The sequence below is a fragment of the Balaenoptera acutorostrata genome, chromosome 15, assembly GCF_949987535.1.
Source record: "Balaenoptera acutorostrata chromosome 15, mBalAcu1.1, whole genome shotgun sequence".
Lineage (NCBI taxonomy): Eukaryota > Metazoa > Chordata > Mammalia > Artiodactyla > Balaenopteridae > Balaenoptera > Balaenoptera acutorostrata.
The window spans coordinates 17,664,557-17,685,977 of NC_080078.1; the positions used below are offsets into that span (position 1 = coordinate 17,664,557).

Here is a 21,421-nt window from a genome sequence, read left to right on the forward strand (position 1 = left end):
CAGCCAGTCTTTCTCAAAAAACAACTTAAATCAGGGAATTCCCTGGCGGTCCAGCAGTTAGGAGTCTGCGCTTCCACAGCAGGGGGCCCAGGTTCAACCCCTGGTCAGGGAACTGGGATCCCACAAGCCTCACGGTGCTGCCAGAAAAAACCAAACCAAACCAAAACAACTTAAACCAGATCACAGCAGCCCCCTGCTTAAAACCACCCAGTGACTTCCTACTACGCGGAGAATAAATTCCAGCTCCTTTCAGTGGTCAATGTGGCCTGCGTGATCCGGTCCTTTGACGACCTGTCTCTCCCTTCCCCTTCTGCTTCCAACACACCGCTCTGCTTGCTGCTCTGTGATCCCAGGGAGCTCCTGCCCACCTTGGGACCTGGGCACCTGCCTGGAATGTTCTGCTCCGGAAACCTGCAAGGCTGGCACCTCCTTGTCTTCAGAGAGACGTGGCTGCTCTCCCTAGAGCAGCCCCCGGCCCATCCCGTCACCTCTCTAGCCCATGGCCCTGTTTCCTTTCCTTCTGGTCTCTGAAATGGTCTTGTTTATCAGCTTTCTAACTTATTTATTGTCTCCCCCACTCAAAGTTAAGCTCCAAGACAGCAGAGACCCGACTAATCTCATCCAAGGGCCCGGCAAGTGCCTGGCACATAGCTGCTGCTCAGTAATCCCTTTGGAATTATAAGTGAATAAACACAGGTATTTTTCTCCCCGGGCAACACTGCTCTCTAACAATCTTCAGAGAACAAACCTGATCAGAAAAATGGTAGCCTGTTGATTTCAACCCCAGTCCATTTTCCATCTTGCTTTGGCTTCTGATCCGCTCTTGGGATACAAGATCTGAGATCCCAGAGGTGTCCATCTATACTTATTTCCCCCTGCCTTAGCCCTCCTGAAAGCCAGGCAACGAAGCTCTAACTAACTTCCTAGTTCACTAAGTTATTGCTACGAAGGTTTCCGTAGCAATTTAGGATGAGCAACGTCAAGCCCGTGTTACACCACAGGAACCCAGCTTCAATCGTCCAATTGCAGGATGGCAGGCTACTATTTGCCGCCTGTCAGAAAAGTCGATTCTCAAAGCCCTCTTTTACATGTTTATACGGATGTGTTCTCTGTTTAGCAGAGGCGCAGAGCAAGTGTGTGATGTGAATTAATCAGGAAATAGCTATTTGAGAAGGACAGCCTGGGCAGCTTTCAATGACTAGTTCCGCAAAATTACCGCCGTGGAAACATCTGGTGAGACAGACACGCTCTCACCGAGAGAGGCGGTGGGTGGGGAGGAGACCTTTCAGTCCGCACAGTCATCAGATGGGCATCCCGGCTTCCGTAAGGAGATACCTGGTTTCCACAATGGGCTTCTGGACCGTCCGTGAACGGTCTAGAGCCCCGTCTGACCTCAGCTCTCTCCAAGAAGCCTGGCTGAGTGGGGACAGAGAGAGGGGAGCAGGCTGGGGTGCTATTAGAGGGGTGTGACCTCTAATGCCCCTAGGATCAGGCAGGTAGGAGAGAGAAGAGGGTTAGGGTGGAAACCACAGGGAGTGGCGGGGGTCATGGGGAGCTGAGAGGTTCATGCCCCCTACCTGATGGTGTTTAAAGTTTCCAACACTCTGCAGACCAAACAAGCCGTATCTGTGGGTGGATTTGGTCCAAGCATCACCAGGGTGGGATCCCTGGTGGGGAACGGTAGGGAGTCACTTCTCTGGGAATTCCATGTGTTAAAAAAAAAAAAAAAAAAAAAGGCTGCATGCATTGTCCCATGCTGTCTTTGGAACAACTCCCCAAGGTCTTGGGCATTAGGGCCCATCTGACAGATGAAGAAACTGAGCCTCAGCCTTCCCTGAGGTCACACAGCTGGTGCACAGGGAGCCACTCTGGCTGACACCCTGAGGTCCTACTGCCACCTCCCTTTGGGTCAAGCCAGACCTGGAGAGGGCCTCCGTCTTGGCCGTGCTAGCCTGGCCACCTGCTCTGGGTGGAACCCTGAGTCCCCACTTCTATTTCTTAATTAGTCCCCATGGACCAACTATCTCGTACTCCCATCCTAGCCCTCTCCTCACTCCCTAGAGGCAGTCCCTGTGGGCACTGGTGGGGAGCATGTGTACGTATGCTTGTGTCCTTCCAGGCTTTTCCTATGTATTTACGTACATATTGATGCAACTGCCATCACACCTCAAGAGTGTGGTCCAAAGCTATGTGAGACACGTGTGTGCTCCGTGGAGAAGACGGGGTTGAGATTTTGCAGGTCTGTACTACTTGGCGTCCCTCTGTAAAGCTCTGCATGAGGGGTGCCTTTGGGAATAGATCCAAGGGAAAATCCTTTCACTCCTAAACAACCAGCCTGCTTCCTCCTTTCCAACAAGAGGGCTCTAGTCCTGGCTGTTTCCTCCTTTGCCTCAGCTTCCAAGAAGTCCAGGTGAAACTCCATCCTGCTGATGACCTTACCCTTGAGAACCATTTGTGTGTGTGTGGGGGGGGGTACTTGCTTCCTTGGTGCTCATATTTTCTTCCTCGTTTAACTAGAGTTATTGCTATGCCTTTTGTTGATGCTGTCTCAAACCCCTCTTGCAGTGGATTTTCAAAAGGACACTTTGAAACTCTGTGGCTGCCACGTAGTCAATGGGAGCACCTTCTCTAGTCCAAAGAAGGACTTTATCCTTCTTTCCAGTTGACGAGAACCAATCATGTTGAGACTGTAATGCATTTTAACACAACAACATTAATATTATTTTGATCTAAGTAATTGAATTGACTCGATAAGGCCACTTTCCTCCCTGGTCCTGGGGTCAAATAACATGTCTCTTCCAATGAGCACATGAATTGCTCAGCAAAGACTGATGGCGGCCCGGCTCCATCATGACAACAACCCAAGCACAGGCGGGGGCTCTTGTGCTCACGAAACACTTTCCCTAGAGACCAACAACCGCCCTCAGCACAGGCGAAAAAGCCTGAAGGAAATGATCTGGAGCAAAGCATTGGCTAAGCCTACGTGCCGGATGCCGGGGAGGGTCCATTAAAACAAACCCTTCCTCGGCGTGGGTGACAAGTGGAGTCGAACCAGCTGTGTGTCGCTGGACCTCATTCATGCACAGCCCGAGGGGGCCCGCACTCTAGGGGTTCTGTCACCTGCTGGGCGCCCACGCTGGCTCCACTGCACGGGGAGAACGTGGGCTGCCGTCCCTGACTGCTCTCTTTGCCGGGAAGTGCTGGGTCCACAACAGGAGGGGCCGAGGGGCTGTGGGCTGATCGGGGGGCTTATCAGGCACGGGGGACTTTGGGGAGTGAGCTGCGGCTGCCCAGAGAGCTGCCAGGTAGGCTTCGGGACCTGGCTCAGGAGCTGACGACCCCTCCGGGAAGCCCCTGGCCCTCCCGATCTGCCCCTCCCGATGTGCCCCTCCCCGCCTCCTCGGGTTGAGTCGAGGGTCCTCCTCCAGGCTCTCACAGCTGGGCTTGCGACTGGACCCTTGCGCCTACTACCCCGTGGCCCCATGTGCTCACCTGTCTTCAGCCGGATGGAGACCTTCAAGGATGGGGAACAGGCCTATCGCCATCTATCTTGAGGCCTGGCTCTGGGAACTAAACCTGCTCTTTCCACCTGAACTTGAATGCTTTATCGAGAGGAGATCTCAATGACCTTTCATATGTCCCTTGGGAGGAAGAGCAATGAAAACCCTTCTTTGTGATGTAGCCACTTGAAGAAGATGCTGGGGACATGTGACATTTAACAAGCTACATTTGACCTATTACATGCCAGGCTGGGGGCCAACGACTCTGACCTCCCGGCATCACAGACTCAGAGGACAAAGGATGGGGATGGGACCTGACAGACGGGGTCACTAACTGGAGGACCTACAGCTGAATCTGGGCTGGTTTGGCCCATAGAGCAGTTAAAAATTTCAGAACCAGCTGATAATATCTAAAAACTGAGAGCTTTCACATAACAATGTGCATTTTTGGCCTCTCTTGAAAACTTAGGCCATCTGGCAGGAGGGCGCCAGGGCAGAGTGATGGCTGCTCTAGGCAGGGCCCGGCTTGCCAGTGACCACAACTACTCTCTGTTGAAAGGCAGGACCAGGTGGTGGGCACCAGATTGCCTGGTAGTCATGTGACTACCAGCAAGTTCTTTTGCTTTTCTGTGCCTCAGCTTCCCCATCTGTAGGATGGAGCTGATCACCATAGTACCAATCTCATAGGACTGCTGTACGGAATAAATGAGCTCATACATGTAAAGTGCTTTGAATGCTGACTGGCACATAATACACACTCAAGAAACGCAAGCCGCCATCATTGTCTTGTATCCCATCTACTGCCTGGATGGAAGTACCCACTGAGGCTGGCTGCTCAGGGCTAGCGTGGCTGGAGACTCCCTGCTCCCCTAAGTCCTGGTGCAGCAGTTCCCTGTTCCTGGCAGAGGCTGGCAGCAGGCACAGGAGAACCCCATCCACTCCAGAGTGGGACCTAGCATTACTCCTGCTGACTTAGGTCAAGATTCCCCTCAAGTTGGGATTGACATATACACACTACTATATATAAAACAGACAACCAACAAGGACCTTCTGTATAGCACAGGGAACTCGACTCAGTATTTTGTAATAACCTATAAGGGAAAAGAATCTGAAAAGGAATATATATATATATATATATATATATATATATATATATGTATATATGTACATACATAACATATATATGCATACATATATATAACTGAATCACTGTGCTGTACACCAGAAACTAACACGATATTGTAAATCAACTATATTTCAATAAAAAATAAATTAAAAAAAAAAAAAGATTCCCCTCGATCTGGGCTCAGGCCCCAGCAGGCAATTCTCGCAATTTTATTCAACCCAACACATACCACATGGGGGCCTTTCAGGATCCTGGTCTGTGTGAGACACAAAAGATGAGAGCAAGGCTCCTCTCCTTAAGGAGTTCACAAAAGTATGAATAATTAGGTGTCACAGACTCAAATGCTTGCAGCACCACAGACGTGAGCGGCACGGGGACGCTGGTGAGCTGGGGAATGCACACCTGCAAGTCCAGAGGCTGCAGGGGCCACTGGGCTCCAGCCGGTGGACGCCACAGAGGGAATATAGCCGGCTCATCAAAAGCCAACTTTCCAACGTTGTCAAATGTTTCACAAGCTGTACAACATCGTGAGTGCCAAACGGAATATGCCTGCAGGATAGATTTGGCCGGGGGCACCCGTTTGGGACACCAAAGGCTCAGGAAACTGAGGGATACCCCAGGGAAGTACATGACTTGGTGCCCGGAAGGGGTGGCTGAGACCACCAGAAGGGGCCTGGGGCAGGCTAAGGGTGTGCAGGAGGCTGGTGGGTGAAGCAGAACCTTGATGTTTCCAAAGGCAGGGTTTGTAATGAGACCGGCTAGGCATTCCAGGTGCTGGAAAGGGCAGGAGCAAAGGCACAGAAGAGAGGAGTTTCCTAGGGACCAGAGGGGATGAAAGTTGCATAAGGATGGAAGAGCCAGAGAGCCAGTTTTGGGGTCTGAGAATGGGGAAGGTCACCAGTGCACACGCACGCAGGGCCCGGGCAAGCATGGCAAATGGGAGAGGTGGTGTGGTGTCAGGACAACTGTGTCACTGTGTCGGGGACACAAGTAGGAGTGGTGGGGACTGCGGCGCCGTGACTCAGCTCCGCCAAAGCTTCCAGGAGTGGATGTGACCTCGTGTCGCCGGATCGTCTAGTTTCTCAATAAAAGTCAAAAAATCCCTATTTTGCACGGAATCCCTTCCAATTTTTAAATGTTGGCAATTAATTAAAGAACTTTGAAAACATGCTGTGAGCCAGCTGCAATCTGTGAGCTGCCTTCGGTGAGTCGGGGCACAGCCTCTTCCCAGGATGTCCCGGCAGCACGAGCTGGCCGGGGACTGCGGCCTCTCCCCTGAGGCATTCTGCAGTGGCGAGGCCCTCGGCTCATCTCCCGCCACTGTCCCAGCCCCACTGAACTGTGGTTTGCCGTTATCCCCCTGGGCCCTCCTGCCTGGGTGAGAGCTCGCAGGGGCAGACAGCGTGTCTGATTCCTGGCCCCAGCAAAACGCCTGAGTGTGGGGCGATCGATACGGCTCTGCTGATGAGACGGAGGGACTGAGCATATGAGTGAGCGGAGCGGGGAGGTGGAGGGGGCAGCGGGCAGCAGGGGAAGGAGGAGCTGGACTTGGAAGGAGACAGGTTTTGGGCAGTGGAAATGGTAGGACTTAGAAATGACTGGCAGTGAGGGGCAAAGGGCGGAGCGGAGGATTCAAAGGTGGGAGTCGGGCGCTGCTGCAGACAGTAAAAGGAAGCGGAGCTGGGACCGGGGCAGAGGGGCCTGGGGGTGGGGCTACCAAGCTGGGGTGTCGGTGCAAGGCTGGGGGGAAATGCCGAAGAAAAGTATCTCGTGGCTGGGAGTGAAGCTTGGTTCAGAAATTAAGCCTTGGGGAAGGTTTAACGAATAAATTCAACAGCATGTGATTTCTGCATTCTTAGAGGAAAAGAAAAAGGACCTAGTTTGGGTATCGTTTTCTACTTTTCCTGGTGATGGTCCCTTCTTTTGGAGACAGCACCTCAATTTTCCATTGGGAATCCACCCTTCCCTCGACCTGACTTCATGTGGATAATGTGGGCCTCACCCCAGGTTGCAACCCAGGCCTGGCCAGTGGGCCCTCAGTCTGGGACTTTCTTGAGGAGAGTCTCTTTCTGCAAGGAGTGCTGAAATCAAGAGCGATGTCATCAGGGACCACCACCTGGAACCTGAGGATGATGCCAACACAGAGGAAAGCAGAGATATGTGATGGAGGGAGGCAGATTCCTGATGACATCATGTGAACTCCTGGATCCTGCCATGCCTGAAGCCAGCAAACTCATACTCTCCTGTAACATGAGCCAAAGAACACTTTTTTGTCCTTAAGCCGGATTTAATTGGGTTTTTTTGTCCTTTGTTACCAAGAGAATCCTGGCTGATACACTAGCGCTGGGACTGAGAACTTTAATCAACAGATTCAGCTACTAAATCAGTCCTGGCCAAGGCAGGCAGGAGATGGGGAGCCCTACCCCCTAGGGGGTCTGGGATTTATCTTGCTGTCCTAGGCTGGCCCCTGCACATGGGTGAGCAGTTCTCCCTACTTAGACAACTGTCTGGTCCCAGATGCAGCCTGTCCCCTGGTCTGTACAGAACAGGACATGGGCCTCAGCTTCTACCCTGGTTCTGCATCTGTGTTCTCATCCCTGGTGGGAGTACAGTATGGATCTGAATTCCAACCTTCTGGTTGGAGCCTGAATACCTCGTTGGGCCCCCTCTCTCAAGGCAGAATTCTCTGCTCACTTCTCCTTCCCCTGCTGGCTGGGGGTCTGCTTCAAACCTGAGCCTCCTGGGACTCTCAAGATGACCACACCTGTATCTTCCCGAGTATGGACTCTGCACATAGATTTCAGATCCTGCAGCCCACCTACAAGAGAGCACCCTCTGGTGACAGGCAATGGCCTAGACCAAGCCTGAGGTCAACACCTGAGGAAGGCTCTCGTGCACCTGGGTTAGTGCCTTTCCCACCAGCTGCCCTGTTAAGATGCCATCATGATCTCCAGGCCCAAGGGTGCACAGACCCCACCATATGGCAGGGCCATCAGGCTACACTGACTTAGCTGCCCAAATGAAGGTCACATCTTTGACTTCAAAGCCATTGCCATGTTTGGCCTCCTCCGTTTGTATCCTGATCCAAACAAATCAACTATTAAAAAAAATAATTTGGGGGCAATCAAGGATATTTGAATATGGACTGGGTATTAGAGCATAATAATTAATTATTGTCAGGTATGATAGTGGCATTGGGATTATATAAAAACCAACTCCTTATCTGTTAGAGATGCATACAAAAAATTTATGAGTGAAATGATATGATAGCTACAATTATTTTTAAATGTTAGGGGAAGAGATGGAACAAAAATGGCAGAATGTAGATAATTAATGAAGCTGGTGAAAGGTACATAGGTCATTATTGAACTAATCTCTTCACTTGCATTCATTTGAAAATCCACCCCCCCAACCCTGCCAAAAAAAGAGGCCTTTCTGAAAATAGAAATATTGCCCTGGGATGAATTGAGTCTACCCATGGTGCACTCCAGAAGCACTGTGACCCTCATCCAAGCCACCAAGCTAGACTATGCTAAGAGCCTCCTCTTGGGGCTCCCTCTTCCCTCTGACCCCTTCTCCAAACAGCAGCCTGAGTGATCTTTTAAATTCCTCAATCAGATTGTATCACCCTTTGCCCAAAACCCTCCAATAATGATACTAAGAGCTGACTTTTGTATAGTGCTCACAAAGGCCAGGAGTCATTCTGAGCATTTCATACGTATTAACCGAACAATAATCACCCCATTTTCCAGATGAGGAAACCGAGGCATAGAGGTGTAGAGTAACACGCCCAAGGTCACATGGCTAGGAAGAGGAGGAGCCAGGGTTTGCCCCAGCTGGGCTGGCTCTGACCATCCCCCTATTCTGCCTCCAAACCAGTAAGGCCCACACGACCTGGTTCCCACCTACCCTTGGGACCTCCCCTTACCCTCTCCTCTGTTCACCAGCTCAGTCTCTGCCTAAACTGGTGTTCCTGCCTTTGCTCTTGCTGTGCCCCCTGCTGGGAATTCTCTTCCCACTGATGTCAGCACGGCTGCTCCTTCTCAACATCCAGGTCGGGGAAGGCCTTTGATCACCTGTCCAGAGCAGTCCTGCCTCTTTCTCCTCCTGCCTCTCTCCCGTTGCCTGATTTTATCGTCTTCAGAACACTTAGCATTACCTGAAATGACACTATTCACTTGTACCCTTTTTTTTTTTTTGTCCCTTCCTCATGAGAAGGGACAGGGCTGTATGAACAGGACCTTGTCTATTTGTTCAACATGGTTCCCTGAGCACCAAGACCCTTATGGTCTAATATGTAGTCACCAGCCACATGCGGACAATTACATTAATATTAAAATGAAATAAATTGTAAAATGCAGTCTCTCAGTTACAGGAGCCACAATTCAAGTTCTCAGTGGCCACCTGGGACTAGTGGCTACTGCCCTAGACAAGGCAGATGGAGCATGTTAATATCATCAGAAGTTCTACTGGGCAGTCCTGGCCTGGATCACCATGACAAGTCACAGAAATATACCACTGGAGTTTGGGATTGACATGTACACACTGCTATTTTTAAAATGGATAACCAACAAGGACCTGCCGTAGAGCACAGGGAACTCTGCTCGATATTACGTAACAACCTAAATGGGAAAAGAATTTGAAAAAGAATAGCTATATGTATATGTATAACTGAATCACTTTGCTGTACACCTGAAACTAGCACAACGTTGTTAATCAACTATACTCCAATATAAAATAAAAAGTTAAAAAAAAAAAAAGAAAAGAAATACACCACTGGGGAAATCTAACATTAATTAATTAATTAATTAATTAATTCAGAAACTACTTAGTGAGCACCATTTCCATGCATAAACTATATCACTGGGTCCTGCCTCACTTGCTGTCGTGACCAGGCTGGAGGTGGCGTCCGCGTGGTGATGCTGCAGGTGAAAATGGTGATGGAATGGCGCCACGGAGACGATGAACGTGCTTATTATAAACGAAAACAGATGGGCCGTGGCGAGCAGCTGAAAGCCCACTTTTTGGATGGGTTATTACATCCTAGAGGAGGGAGACCACTGATTCCTTTCTCCTAGCAGATGTCGCTCTGCAGGGGAAGCAGTGCCGAGAAAAACCACAGGAAAACCCACAGCCCCCATGTTCCCTTCCCACCTCGGTCCCTTACTCCTCTACTAGCTGGGCCAGTCAATCTAATCTGGGGAAACATCACAAAATGTGACAAACATATTATCGCGTCCTCCTCCTGAGCCCAAGACAGGCATCGCTGATCAATCACACACCCTTTCCTGGATGAACCAGAAGGAAAGTTCTAAATCCTTCTCAAGACAGCACTCCAGGCAGCCATTTCCAAGCAGAGTTGGCAAAAGAGACGCAGCTATCTGTCCCGTAGGATCTTTTTGTCCTAAGCCCCAGCTTCTTTATCTACAACGTGGGGCCCGACAACATCCACCTTGCAGGATGGTTGGGGGGTTAATTGAGATGATTCATTTGTTCAGTTATTTGTTCAGGCATCAGATGTTTACGGAGCGCTCAGTGGGGGTTCACGCCTGCCAGATGCATGCAGCACTGGGTAAACGGCGGCTGTCATGAGTACCCACACCTGCGGGCCGCCCTGTGTGCCTGCGTGGACGGATGCTAGCCTCCGTGTCCTTACCCTGCCCGCAAGTCCTCTCCTCCGGGCCGGCTCACACTTACCGCATCACCTAGCGAGGGGGAAGGAACCCATCCAAGTTAGCCCGAGGATTAAACGGGCAGCAGATTTTCCAATAAGAGACTTCCATTCTTCTAGCACCTTCTTTTCTTATGCTCTAAATAAGCCTTGGTTGGATCAGCGCCTCACATTGAACTTTGCTTCCTTGAATTCCCAGACACAAAACACTGTCTTAACAAGCCGTGCCTACTGGGCTGAGCTATATTTCCTATAAACTCTCATTTTATCTCCTCTAAAACACACAGTAATAGCATTCTCTGGAGAATATTAAATGAAACCAACCTGCAGCTGCATTTGTTTGCGCTTTCTGTCCCCGGAAAATTCTGTCAACAGATAGGTGTGCGTGACGTAAGTGGTGGCCCTGCCGGGGACTGCGGCCCTCCACACGCTCCTCTGTGTAGAAGCACCTCAAGTCTCTAATCCCCGCAGCCGGCTGCTCCCCAAAACGCCCGCAACAGCAATGACGCCCTGATGTCCTGCTCCTTTTCTGTTCTCAGCACACAGGGAAGGCCGAGCGCAGGTTAAAGAAGAAAGGCAGGCCTCAGCCAACAGGGACGAAGCTTATCTGCTTTGTAATCCAGCACATAAAATCTGCTTTTCTTGGCCTGAGCGATATAGTTGTTGACAGGGCCGAGCTACAGGGCACGGGCTTGGGCAGCCAGCGCTGTTTCATTAACCATTGCAGAAGATGCTGGTGACCGCCTGCCAGGAAGTGCCGGGAGAACTGGAGAAGGAGAGGACCCAGCCCTGGATGCCGGGAACGCGCTGCAGCTACATGGGGCCGGGGCTGCATCCGGGGCCTAGAGGACAGCCCCTCCTCACACCCCGGGCAGGGGAGGCTGACATGCCCACAGGAACTTTCTCATTTGTTCCAATAGTTCGGACTTTTTCTCAAATTTAAACTTTAGGCATTTGTTTAAAAAAAAAAATCAAAACACAGAAATCAGAGAAAGCCTTTTGTTACTTCTCTGGGGCAGCATCGTGTGTGAACAGAGCCGGCTGGGACCGCGTCTGCCATGTTACCCTCCAGATCCCCAGAGCCTAGCAGATGGCTACTCGGGAGCTGGAGGGACGGCTGGGTGAGTGGGTGGGTGGAGAACCAGCCAGAAGAGGTACAGGAGGGGAGGACGGCAAGGTGGGAGGAGGCACAGAGTCTCCTGGTTGAGCCCCAGTTGGCCTCTAACCTGCGGTATGACCTTGGGCAAGCATCCTAACCCCTCCTACTCGCAGTCTCTCATCTGGATCTCAAGAAGGATGAGACAATTGCTTATGGGCTCTTGGGGGAATGAACTCATTCATTCATTCGACAACCATGTATTTCTAATTGGAACAGAGCAGTGGTGGAGACGACTCAGGCCCTGATCCCAAGAGGCCCACAGTGTGATGGGGGGACAAGTGTCCATCCTGGTACAGGGGTGAAAGAACCAGTTCATGAGGTCCAGAAGTGCACAAGGGTCAGGGGGTCAGGCGAGCATCCTGGAGAAAGGGATGTCTGGGTTTCCCAGGAGTACGAGGCAGAGGCAAGCATTCTGAGTTGAGCGAGATGGGAGGGGCCAGGGACTAAAGGTGCGCCTACCAGGGAGGGCGGTGGAGAGCCACGAGCAGCTGGCACTCTGGAGGGTGGCGTGGTCAAGGGGCGGGTGCCAAGAGGGAGGCAGGCTTGACGCACAGGGATTAGGGGCCCTCTGTCCTGGATTCTCTGGATCAAGGGGAGCCTTTGAGGGCTTGAAACAGTAGAGTCGTGATCAGACCTCCCAGTGGCTACTGGAGACAGACTGGAGGCTTGGGCCTGGGGTCAGAGAGAGCGATTAGGAAGCTGTACTCTTCCACACCTCCACGCCTTTGCCCGCGAAGCTCCCTCCACCTGGAGAGGCTTTCCCTTTTCTGTCCGGCTCAGTGCTTCTCCTTCCACTAGAGCTCAGGTATGCGCTCTTTCAACTACCTTCCCTGACCTCTCCCAGCCTGAGGCGGGCTCGCTCCTCCGGGCTCCAGGGGCCGCAGACTGGGAAAGGCTAGCTCCAGCCCAAAGATGAGTTTGGTTTGAACTGTATGGTGGCTTCAAAAGAATTGAAATTAGCTACTGACATTTGCAAACAGAAAGGCTCATCTCAAAATCCGGATTCCCAGCTCTCTGGGAAAGTTCAGAAGATCTAGCAGCGCTGGCTGGCATTGCTCCATATCAACCATTAGTTAAAGCTGAAAAATGCCCTGCCCTTTACCTGGGCCATGTGCTTGCCAGTCTGCCACGTTCCCCACCAGGCCCTAGCGTCTCTCTCTAACAATATGGAGGCCGAGGATTGGTTCCCATTTATCATCTCGCTTGTACTATTGCTTCCCTTATAGCAGATTAGAAAGGAAAGTAGAACAAGTTTTGCTCCCTTTTCTATCATAAGAGGGGAAACCAAGATAGGCTGAGGGAGTCCTGTCCCTCCTTGCTCACTGCGTTCCCTGCTGAGTCCCTGGGGCTTCTGTTTGAAACCCTTGGCTCTCCGGGTTCAGCTTTATCAAGGCCTTCATCACACTGCCTCATACTTCCACATTTACTTGTCTGCCAGCTTTTAGACAAGGAGTATCTCCAAGGCATGGACTGTGTTTTTACCTCAGTGTCCTCAGAATTGATCATGAAGCCTGATGGTACCTAGGATGTGCTCAATAATCAAGGTTGAATGGAGGAATAAGTGCATGTGAATATGTGAAAAACAACCCGGAGAAGAAAGCAAGGATGAGGGCCTGGGTAGTGGTGTGAGGGTAGGAAGGAGGGGAGGGGCTCTGAAACCAGAGGGGCTGAAAAGCCCAGAGGTTAAGAGCTTGGCTGTTTAGAGCGGGGTGCACACACCAGGAGCGCTGGTACATGCGGGAGCTGGTGAGACGTGCAGAATCTTGGGCCCCACCCTAGACCTACTGGATTAGAACCCGCTTTTCATCAAGATCCCAGGCAAGTTGTTGCGGATACGGTTTGAGAAGCGCTGGCTAAGCCAATGGGCTTGGAGTCTGACTGCAGGGAATCAAATTCTCACTCTGACGCTCACTGGCTGTGTGACTTGGGCCACGTTACGTAACCTCTCTGTGCGTCTGTTTCCTTATCTGTTAAAACTGCACCTCGGTTCATATTTCTCCAGTTCCCCCAAAAGGTGACCTGATTCTACTTCCCAAACCTTCAGCGGAGGCTCTGTTCCTGGGGGCTCTGACAACGCGAAGTGAAAGCCCCCAGCAGGCGCTTGCTACACCCAGGAGGAAGGGCAACGGGGCCTCCTGGTCCCCATTTTGCAACTTCGGGAATCAGGCTATGGGGAAGCACTAAGTGCTTCCATCAGCCAAATGCCCAGCCAGGAACCGGAGCCCGTTACTTACGCCGTCAGCCGTGCAGTAATTCCAAACCTTGATCTTGGTTAGATCAAAGTCACGCAGCTGTCTCGTGTTGCGGATAACAAAAAAGAGCTGGAGCGGTGGGTGGAAGGGGCACGTCCAAAAGGAAGGGTCTTTCTTGCCCTGAAATGCCAGCAAGAGAAGGAAGTTGTTATTGTTAGCACAATTCTGCCTTACCCCAAAGTAAGCGGGCAGTGACCATGGAAACCCGGGGAGGATGAAGGTGGGAAGCCACCCACCTTCTCTACTTCATCCTGGGTGGGGTCTTAGATCTCACCCCATCTGGACCGTATTTTGGAGCAGGCTACTGACCCTCGTCCCCGGCACAAAGCTGCCACATGCACCCCTCTGCCCCTGCCATCCAGACCAAATTTAAAATGCAGCGGGCTTTATTTTAATCAACCTAATCGGCTTTGTTGGGGAGAGAGACTGGAGGAGAAGGACGGGAAAAGAGCCATGACTTGCGCTATTTGATTAACCTGGCAAACAGAGCCTTTGATTTTCTTTTGTAAAACCCTGTAGAATTTTACAAATTTAAAAATAGAAAAGAAAGAAACTGGCTCAGGCGTTTGTTGGGACGGGGCCATGGCACTGAGCCTTAGGATTTATTCTGTTCCCTTTCAGGGTTTCCAAGCCGTGAGACCCCTGTGTGCAGTTTCCGCCTGCCAGCGAGGCTGCCAAGGCCAGTCTCAAGGCCAAAGAGGCAGAGGAGCAGGGGAGCCTTGCTGTCATTTTCATTTGCACCAACAAAATTTCGTATCATGAGTGCTTGGGATGCAGATGGGAAAGAGTGAAATCAGGGGACTTTTCTCAGCCCTGGTCACCTCCTCTCTTGTCTCTTTGGGTACCTCTTCTGCTCTCTGTCTGGACAAAACGCACAGTTGTTCCCAAATATGTCCATGATGGCTCGGCCTCTGTGCCTTTGCACAGGCTGGGACTCTGCGTGCAGTACTCTCCTGCCCTTCTCCCCCTGGGAACTTCAGCTCAGATGTGCTGTCTCCCCCATTGTCATCCCTTCCCTTGACACAATCACTCCCTTCTCCAGGTGCCCACGGCTCCTTGCAACACCTGAGGTTATAATTTACTCAGTGTCCCACAAGTACCTGTCTTCACATCTATGTCACCCCCCTCGCCAACACACGCATGCGCGCGCACACACACATACACATACACACACACTCAGCTGCGAGCTCTTCTAATTCATTCCAGAACCCTTAGCATTCAGCACAGTTCCTTGGCACCTGGTAAATGACAAAAAAAAAATCTTGGAATTGAATTTTTTGAACAATCCTTGAATGAAGAAATGAACAGATAAGTGAAATGTACCTCCTAATATCTGTCCTCTCACTGAAACTTTAAAGAAGAGACTAAACTGATCTGGCTGGCAGAGATATTTTGTCTAGCTCATGAAGTGTTTTTTTTTTAAAGGCAAATTCGTTGCCAAGACTTAAAGATGGAAGATATCCCCTCCCCCTCAGAGCTAGATGTCTGGCTTGTCTACAGACTTTGGAGATGCAGCAACACGGAGTCCCCGGCAGCCGTTGGCTGGAGCTGAGTACACTGCTCTGGCGGCCAGGGCGGGTGCTCTCCAGTGCCCCAGTCCTCACCATTCCCTACTGTTCTACACCCACCTCACCTCCCTGGTTATGCTTCTGCCCAGCCCCTGCAGGCCTGAGTTTAGGGTCCCTGCTTAGGGGCTGAACAGTCACAAGTCCCATCTGCCAATAAGCAACCTGTACCTCTGACACTGGCTGAAGTTGTTCCTTTTATCTAAAAGGAGCATCGCCCCGTATTTGAGAGCGTCTGCATGGGCTCCCATCCCCAGGACCGTGCCTGCCTCTGGGGTCTGCTGGCCCCCAGGAGACGTGAGGCTCAGGCTCCAGCTGCGCGGAGGACAGAGGTGGCTTGTCCCAGTGACAATGGTGCCTTTCAGGAGGGAGGAGGCTGCTTTGTTAAGGGGGAGAGACGAGTTCAAGGGGTTCTGACTTATTCTGGCAAGTTTCTCAAGCTCTGCGAGAACTTTTAGTGCTCTGGGCAGCTGCGAGGGGTCAAAGATAGCACATCTCAAATCCAGCAGGGGAGTCTCATTCCTTCTCTTCATTGGAGCCTAAAATGGGTCGCTGAGGCTGCTTGACAAAGGCAGAGACTGAAGGCTGACCTTAGACACAAGCGAGGGAACTGTGATTGATTTCCCATCACATTTCCGTCAGCAGGAGGGATAACGGGAGGGCTAAGTGGGAGTCGTGGTGTTCAAAGTCGGAGAACATTAACCTGCGGGTAACTCGGCCTCATTAGCAACTGGGCCTTCTGATGTTTCCTTTCCACAGACAGAGTCCCCGAGAGGAAGGCTGCCGGGGAGCTGCCGAGGGCTGACCCAAGGCACGCTGGGCAAACCTCCAGATGCCTGGCCAGCAGGAGAGCGTCTGCTGCACCTGCCCATCGCAGGTGGTAATCAAGATGGCAGAACAAGAATCAGGGCACCTGGGCACCGCCGTTATCTCACTGGGTTCTCTCCGAGCCCTGGAAGGTGAGTACTGCAGTAACACCCGTGTCACCGAAGGAAGACCAGAGTCCAGCAAAGGCATGGTTTGCCCAAGTGATGGAGTGAGGATTTAAACCTAGGTTTTTAATTCATTCATTCATTCATTCTGTGTTGGTTTGGATTCCCCCAGGAGCAGACCCTGAGGCAAGGCAAGTGTACGGAGTTGATTTAGACAGTGAAGGAAACACCAGTTGGAGGGTGGGGAAGTGAGAGGGGGAGAGGTATTCCATAAAGAGTGTGTTACCAGGCTAGGCAGTTATGTTAGGAGTTAGAAAGCTACCTCCTGAGAGAGGCCTTCTTCTCTGACCATCCATTCTAAATTAGTCCTTCCATTGGCCATTAATAATTCTCTCATATTTTCTTCATTGAATTTATTCCCCCACCCCCAGCCCCGCTTGATTTTTTTTTTTCTTGGCAATATTACTTGTTTGCCTCCCCTCCTGGCACAGAGCTGGGATCTGCTGGGCCAGGCTCCCCCCGCACTCGGTATTTGTTGAGCAAGTGGGTAGCAGATGCCGTTGGCGCCTCCCCCAGTCCCCTGCCCTTCCCACTTTGGTCCCTGCTGGCTGCTCTTCCCACTGCCAGCACACACATTTCTCCGATGGAGGATCTGTTTTCTGGCCTCCAGGGCCCACTTTGTCTCCCCTGCAGCAGGCCCAGACTGGCGGGGAACTGAGTCCCCAGGAGCAGGCCTGAACCTACACTGATGGGAACTGGGGTGTGGATACCCCAGCTCCCTTGTCCCGGAAGTGGAGTCACCCTGAGGTGTGTTCCACACTGGCTCCCAGGTTCCCTGGTGGCGTGGAGCTACTTTGGCCATATTTCACTGGGTGATTTGTCTTTTTGTTGTTGAGTCTGAGTCCTTTTCTTCATATATTCTGGATACAAGACCCTTATCAGATACATGATTTGCAAATATTTTCTCCTTTTTTGTAGGTTATCTTTTTACTTTCTTGATAATGTTCTTTGAAGCAAAAATGTTTAAAAAATTTTGTTTGTTTAAAAATTTTGATGAGGTCTGATTTACCTGTTTTTTTCTTTTGTTGTTTATGCTTTGGATGTCATATCTAAAACTCCACTGAAAAATTCCAGGCTATGAAGATTTACACCTATGTTTTCTTCTAAGAGTTTTATAGCCTTAACACTGTAAAAATTTCAAGGTATTTGATCCATTGAGTTAGTTTTTGTAAATGGTGTGTAAGAGTCCAATTTCATTCTTTTGCATGTGGAAATCCAGTTGTTCCAATACCATTTGTTGAAAAGAAACTATTCTTTCCTCATCAAATGGTATTGGCATCCTTGTTAAAAATCAATTGACTATAGATGTAAGAATCTATTTCTGGACTCTCAATTCCATTCCATTGATCTATATGTCTATCCTTACGCCAGAACCACACAGTCTTAATTACTGTGGCTTGGTAGTAAGTTTTGAAACTGGACTCACTCAAAAGTGTTAGTCCTCCAACTTTGTTGTTTTCCAACATTGTTTTGGCTCTTCTGGGTTCTCTGAACTTCCATTATACACTTTAGAACCAGCTTGTCAATTTCCACAAAAAAGGCAGTAGGATTACATTGAATCTGTAGATAATTTGGGAGCACTGCCATATCAATGGTATTAAGTCTTCCAATCCATGAACACAGATATCTTTTCATCTTTCATTATTTAGGTCTTCTTTAATTTCTGTCAACAATATTTTGTACTTTTCAGTGTACAAGTCTTTCACTTATTTGGTGAAGTCTATTCTTAAGTATTTTATTCTTAAATAGCATCAAACTATTATAAATGGAAATTTTCTTAATTTCCTTTTTGGATGGTTCATTGATAGTGTATAGGAATACTACTGATTTCTGTATATTGATCTTTTATTCTCTAAGCTTGCTGAACTCGATGTTAGCTTTACCAGTAGCTTCTGTGAATTCTTTAAGATTTTCTGTACATAAGATTGTATCACCTGCAAATATAGTTTATTTCTTCCTTTCCAACCTCTTATTTCATTTTCTAGTTAACTTCCTTGGGTAGAATCTCCAGTACAACGTTGAATAGAAGTGATGAAAGCAGGCGTCCTTGTCCCATTCCTGGTCCCAGAGGGAAAGCTTTCAGTCTTCCACCATTCAGTATGATGTTAGCTGTGGGTTTTCATAGATGCCCTTTATCAGACTGAGGATGTTTGCTTCTATTCTTGGTTTGTTGATGTATTATCATGAAAGAATGTTGAATTTTATCAAATGCCTTTTCTGTGTCTATTAAGACATCATGTGGTTATTTCCTCCTTTATTCTATTAATATGTTGTATTCTGTTGATTAATTTCCACATGTTGAACAACTTTGCATTCCTGGAATAAACTCCACTAGGTCTTGATATATAAATCTTTTTATAAACTGCTAGATTTGATTTGTTAATGTTTTGTTGAGGATTTTTACATCTATATTCATAAGGGATACTGGTCTGTAGTTTTATTGTGATGGCTTTTTCTGGATTTGGTATCAGGGTAATACTGGCCTCAGAGAATGAGTTGGGAAGTGTTCTCTCTTCTTCTATATTTTAGAACAGTTTGTGAAGGCTTGGTGCTAATTCTTTAAATATTTGGTAAGATTCACCAGTGAAGCCATCTGGTCCCGGGCTTTTCTCTGTGGGAAGTTTTTTATTGATTACTAATTCAATCTCTTTTCTTGCTATAGGTCTATTCAGATTTTCTATTTCTTCTTGATTCAGTTTTGGTAATTTGTGTCTTTCTAGGAATTTGTCCATTTCATCTAGGATATCTAATTTGTTGGCATAAAATTGTTCATGATATTCCCTTGTAATCCTTTTTATTTCTATTAGTTTGGTAGTGATGGCCCCTTTTTCATTCCTGATTTTAGTAATTTGAATATTTCCCCCTTTTTTTTTCTTGCTCAGTCTAGCTAAAGGTTTGTTCATTTTGTTGATTCTTCCCAAAAAACAACTTTTGGCTTTGTTGATTTTTCTCTATTGTTCTTCTCTTTTCTGCACTGTTTTTTTAAAAAACAATTTCCTGTGAGTCTATAATTATTTATTTTTAAAAGTTCAAAAATGTATTGCTCTATGTGCTAGGGATATAGTGTGAATAGGACAGACAAGAACTTACAGGTTGATGGGAGGAGACAGATCAGAAACAAGTGAACAAAATCACTTTTGATAGTGGGAAGTGGTCTGAAGAAAACGAAAAAATCTGATGTGATGATAGAGACTGGCGTAGCTCCTCCGGCTTATAGAGTCCGGGAAGGTCTTGCTGAGAAAGTGATACCTGGGCTGAAATCTGAGTGACGAGAAAGGAAGGAGCCACATGAACATCTGGAGGAGGGATGCTCTGGGCAGAGGGGGCGGCAAGTGCCGAACCCACAGGTGAGAACGAGCTTGGCAGCTCAGAGGAGCAGCAGGGAGCCCTGGTATGTGAGGCAGGCAGAGAGGGAGCTGGAGGTCGGTTCACAGACAGCCTCCGGGGCCACAGAGAGGCATCCAATTTTCCCCAGAAAGTCACGGCAGGGGTTTCAAGCAGGGGAGGGCTGCAAGCTGACATTTGTTAAAGATCCCTTCGAATACAGAGTGGAAAATGGAGTGGATGGGGTCAAGAATGGAAGAAAGGGATGAGAGAGGAGACCACTTAATAGTTCCAGTGAGAGGGAGCAGCTGATCAGACTTGGGAAGAACCAGTGGAAATGGAGAGAAGGGGCCAGATCCAGGCTCCATGTTGGAGGTGGAATCAATAGGACTTCCTGACGTGTTGGAAGGGGAAGGGGCGTGGGGCCACCAAGGAAGACTCTTAAGTGGTGGGCTTGGCAGCTGGGCGGATGGGGATGCCATTTACTGAGCTGGAGGAGGAAGAGATGTGGGCATGAGCCAGGGAATCAACACTCAGGTTTCAGGTCTCTGAAGTCTGAGATGTTGAGCGGAGGCTGACATTCAAGTCAGGAACTCGGAAGCAGGCAGGGCTGGGCATATAAATTTATAGTCAACTTGAAGCCATGGGCCTGGGGGATGGCGATGAGAGAGATGGGGTGGGCAGGGCAGGAAGGAGGGTTTGCACTGAACACGGGGCACTCATACAGCCCCCCATACGCCCCCCATTCACCTCCATTGAAGCAACTTCTCTTTCAAACCCAGACTCTGCTTTCAGGTATCTTCTCCTCAGCTTTCAGCCGAGCCCCACCACTCCACAGCAGTGTGGCCTGGACGAGTCACTCATCCTCCCTGAGACTTGGTTTTCTCATTTATCAGATGGGGAAAGTCATCCCGAGGTTCATGTGAGGATTCAGTGAGGGATGCCCGAGACCCCAGTGAAACTGAATGGTTCTGAGAGGCAGTGTGTCCTGGTGGCCCCCGGCGCGGTTCACAGGGCGGCTATCAGAGAGACCCCAGGCCAGGGCAGCAGGGGGAATCCAGCCCACCCACAGCTGGGCCCAGAGATCTAGCAGCCCAGGGTGAGACAGCTGCCTCAGGGCCCCAAATTAAAAAACAAAAACAAAAACAAAAACAAAAAAAACGAAACCCACCAAAACCCCGGGCCAAAGTCCTCACTGCTCTCACATGGCAATGCTCATCAGCCTCAGCTAAACAGAGAAAAGGGGAGAGCAATCAACAGAATTTGTCCCCATTAAATCCAGTGATGCTTTTTATCGCCCCTGGTATGCTCTGTTCTGTACAGTAGGCTTCCAACAATGCCACTGCTTTGTGCACAAGGGGGACGGGAGAGGTTTAGCAAGGGCTGGTCCAAGCCTCAGCAGCATGCACGGGAGCCTACAGACTTGAAGCAGGGAGCAGAGCAGGGAATGCAAGGCCAGAGTGTCCAAGCGGCCATGACCTGTTTCCTTCAAGGTCCCAGAGCTGCTGATCTTTAAGTGGGCTCAGAAAACACCCAGTCCAACCCTATGGACAGGCTGCGTTTCCTGGCTATCTCACATCTACCCTGCCTTTCTTTCAGTAACAACCACAAATTTCTTCAGGGAAAATTCCCTCCCTGCCCCACTGGGGCATCTTAGTGGAACTGGCACCAAGGTGCCTGGCCCTCCTAGCCAGGTTGGTCCATCAGCCTTCCTTTCCTGGACTGGATATCTCCAGCAGAATGACAAGATGACAAACCAACTAACTAACCAATCAACCAACAAACACTGCACCCTCCCCCCTCCAAAAAAGAAGACCAAACTCTCGGTATTC

At 49.6% G+C, this 21,421-nt stretch overlaps 1 protein-coding gene across 2 annotated transcripts in view; it reads right to left on the minus strand.

Annotated features, from left to right (window-relative positions):
• KATNIP (katanin interacting protein) overlaps nt 1-21,421 on the minus strand; it is a 194,929-nt gene that overhangs the window by 47,623 nt on the left and 125,885 nt on the right. For both annotated transcript variants that reach the window (XM_057528396.1, XM_057528397.1), the window contains exon 14: nt 13,691-13,828. In XM_057528396.1, the coding sequence (XP_057384379.1) occupies nt 13,691-13,828 (138 nt within the window). The remainder of the gene's footprint in view (nt 1-13,690; nt 13,829-21,421) is intronic.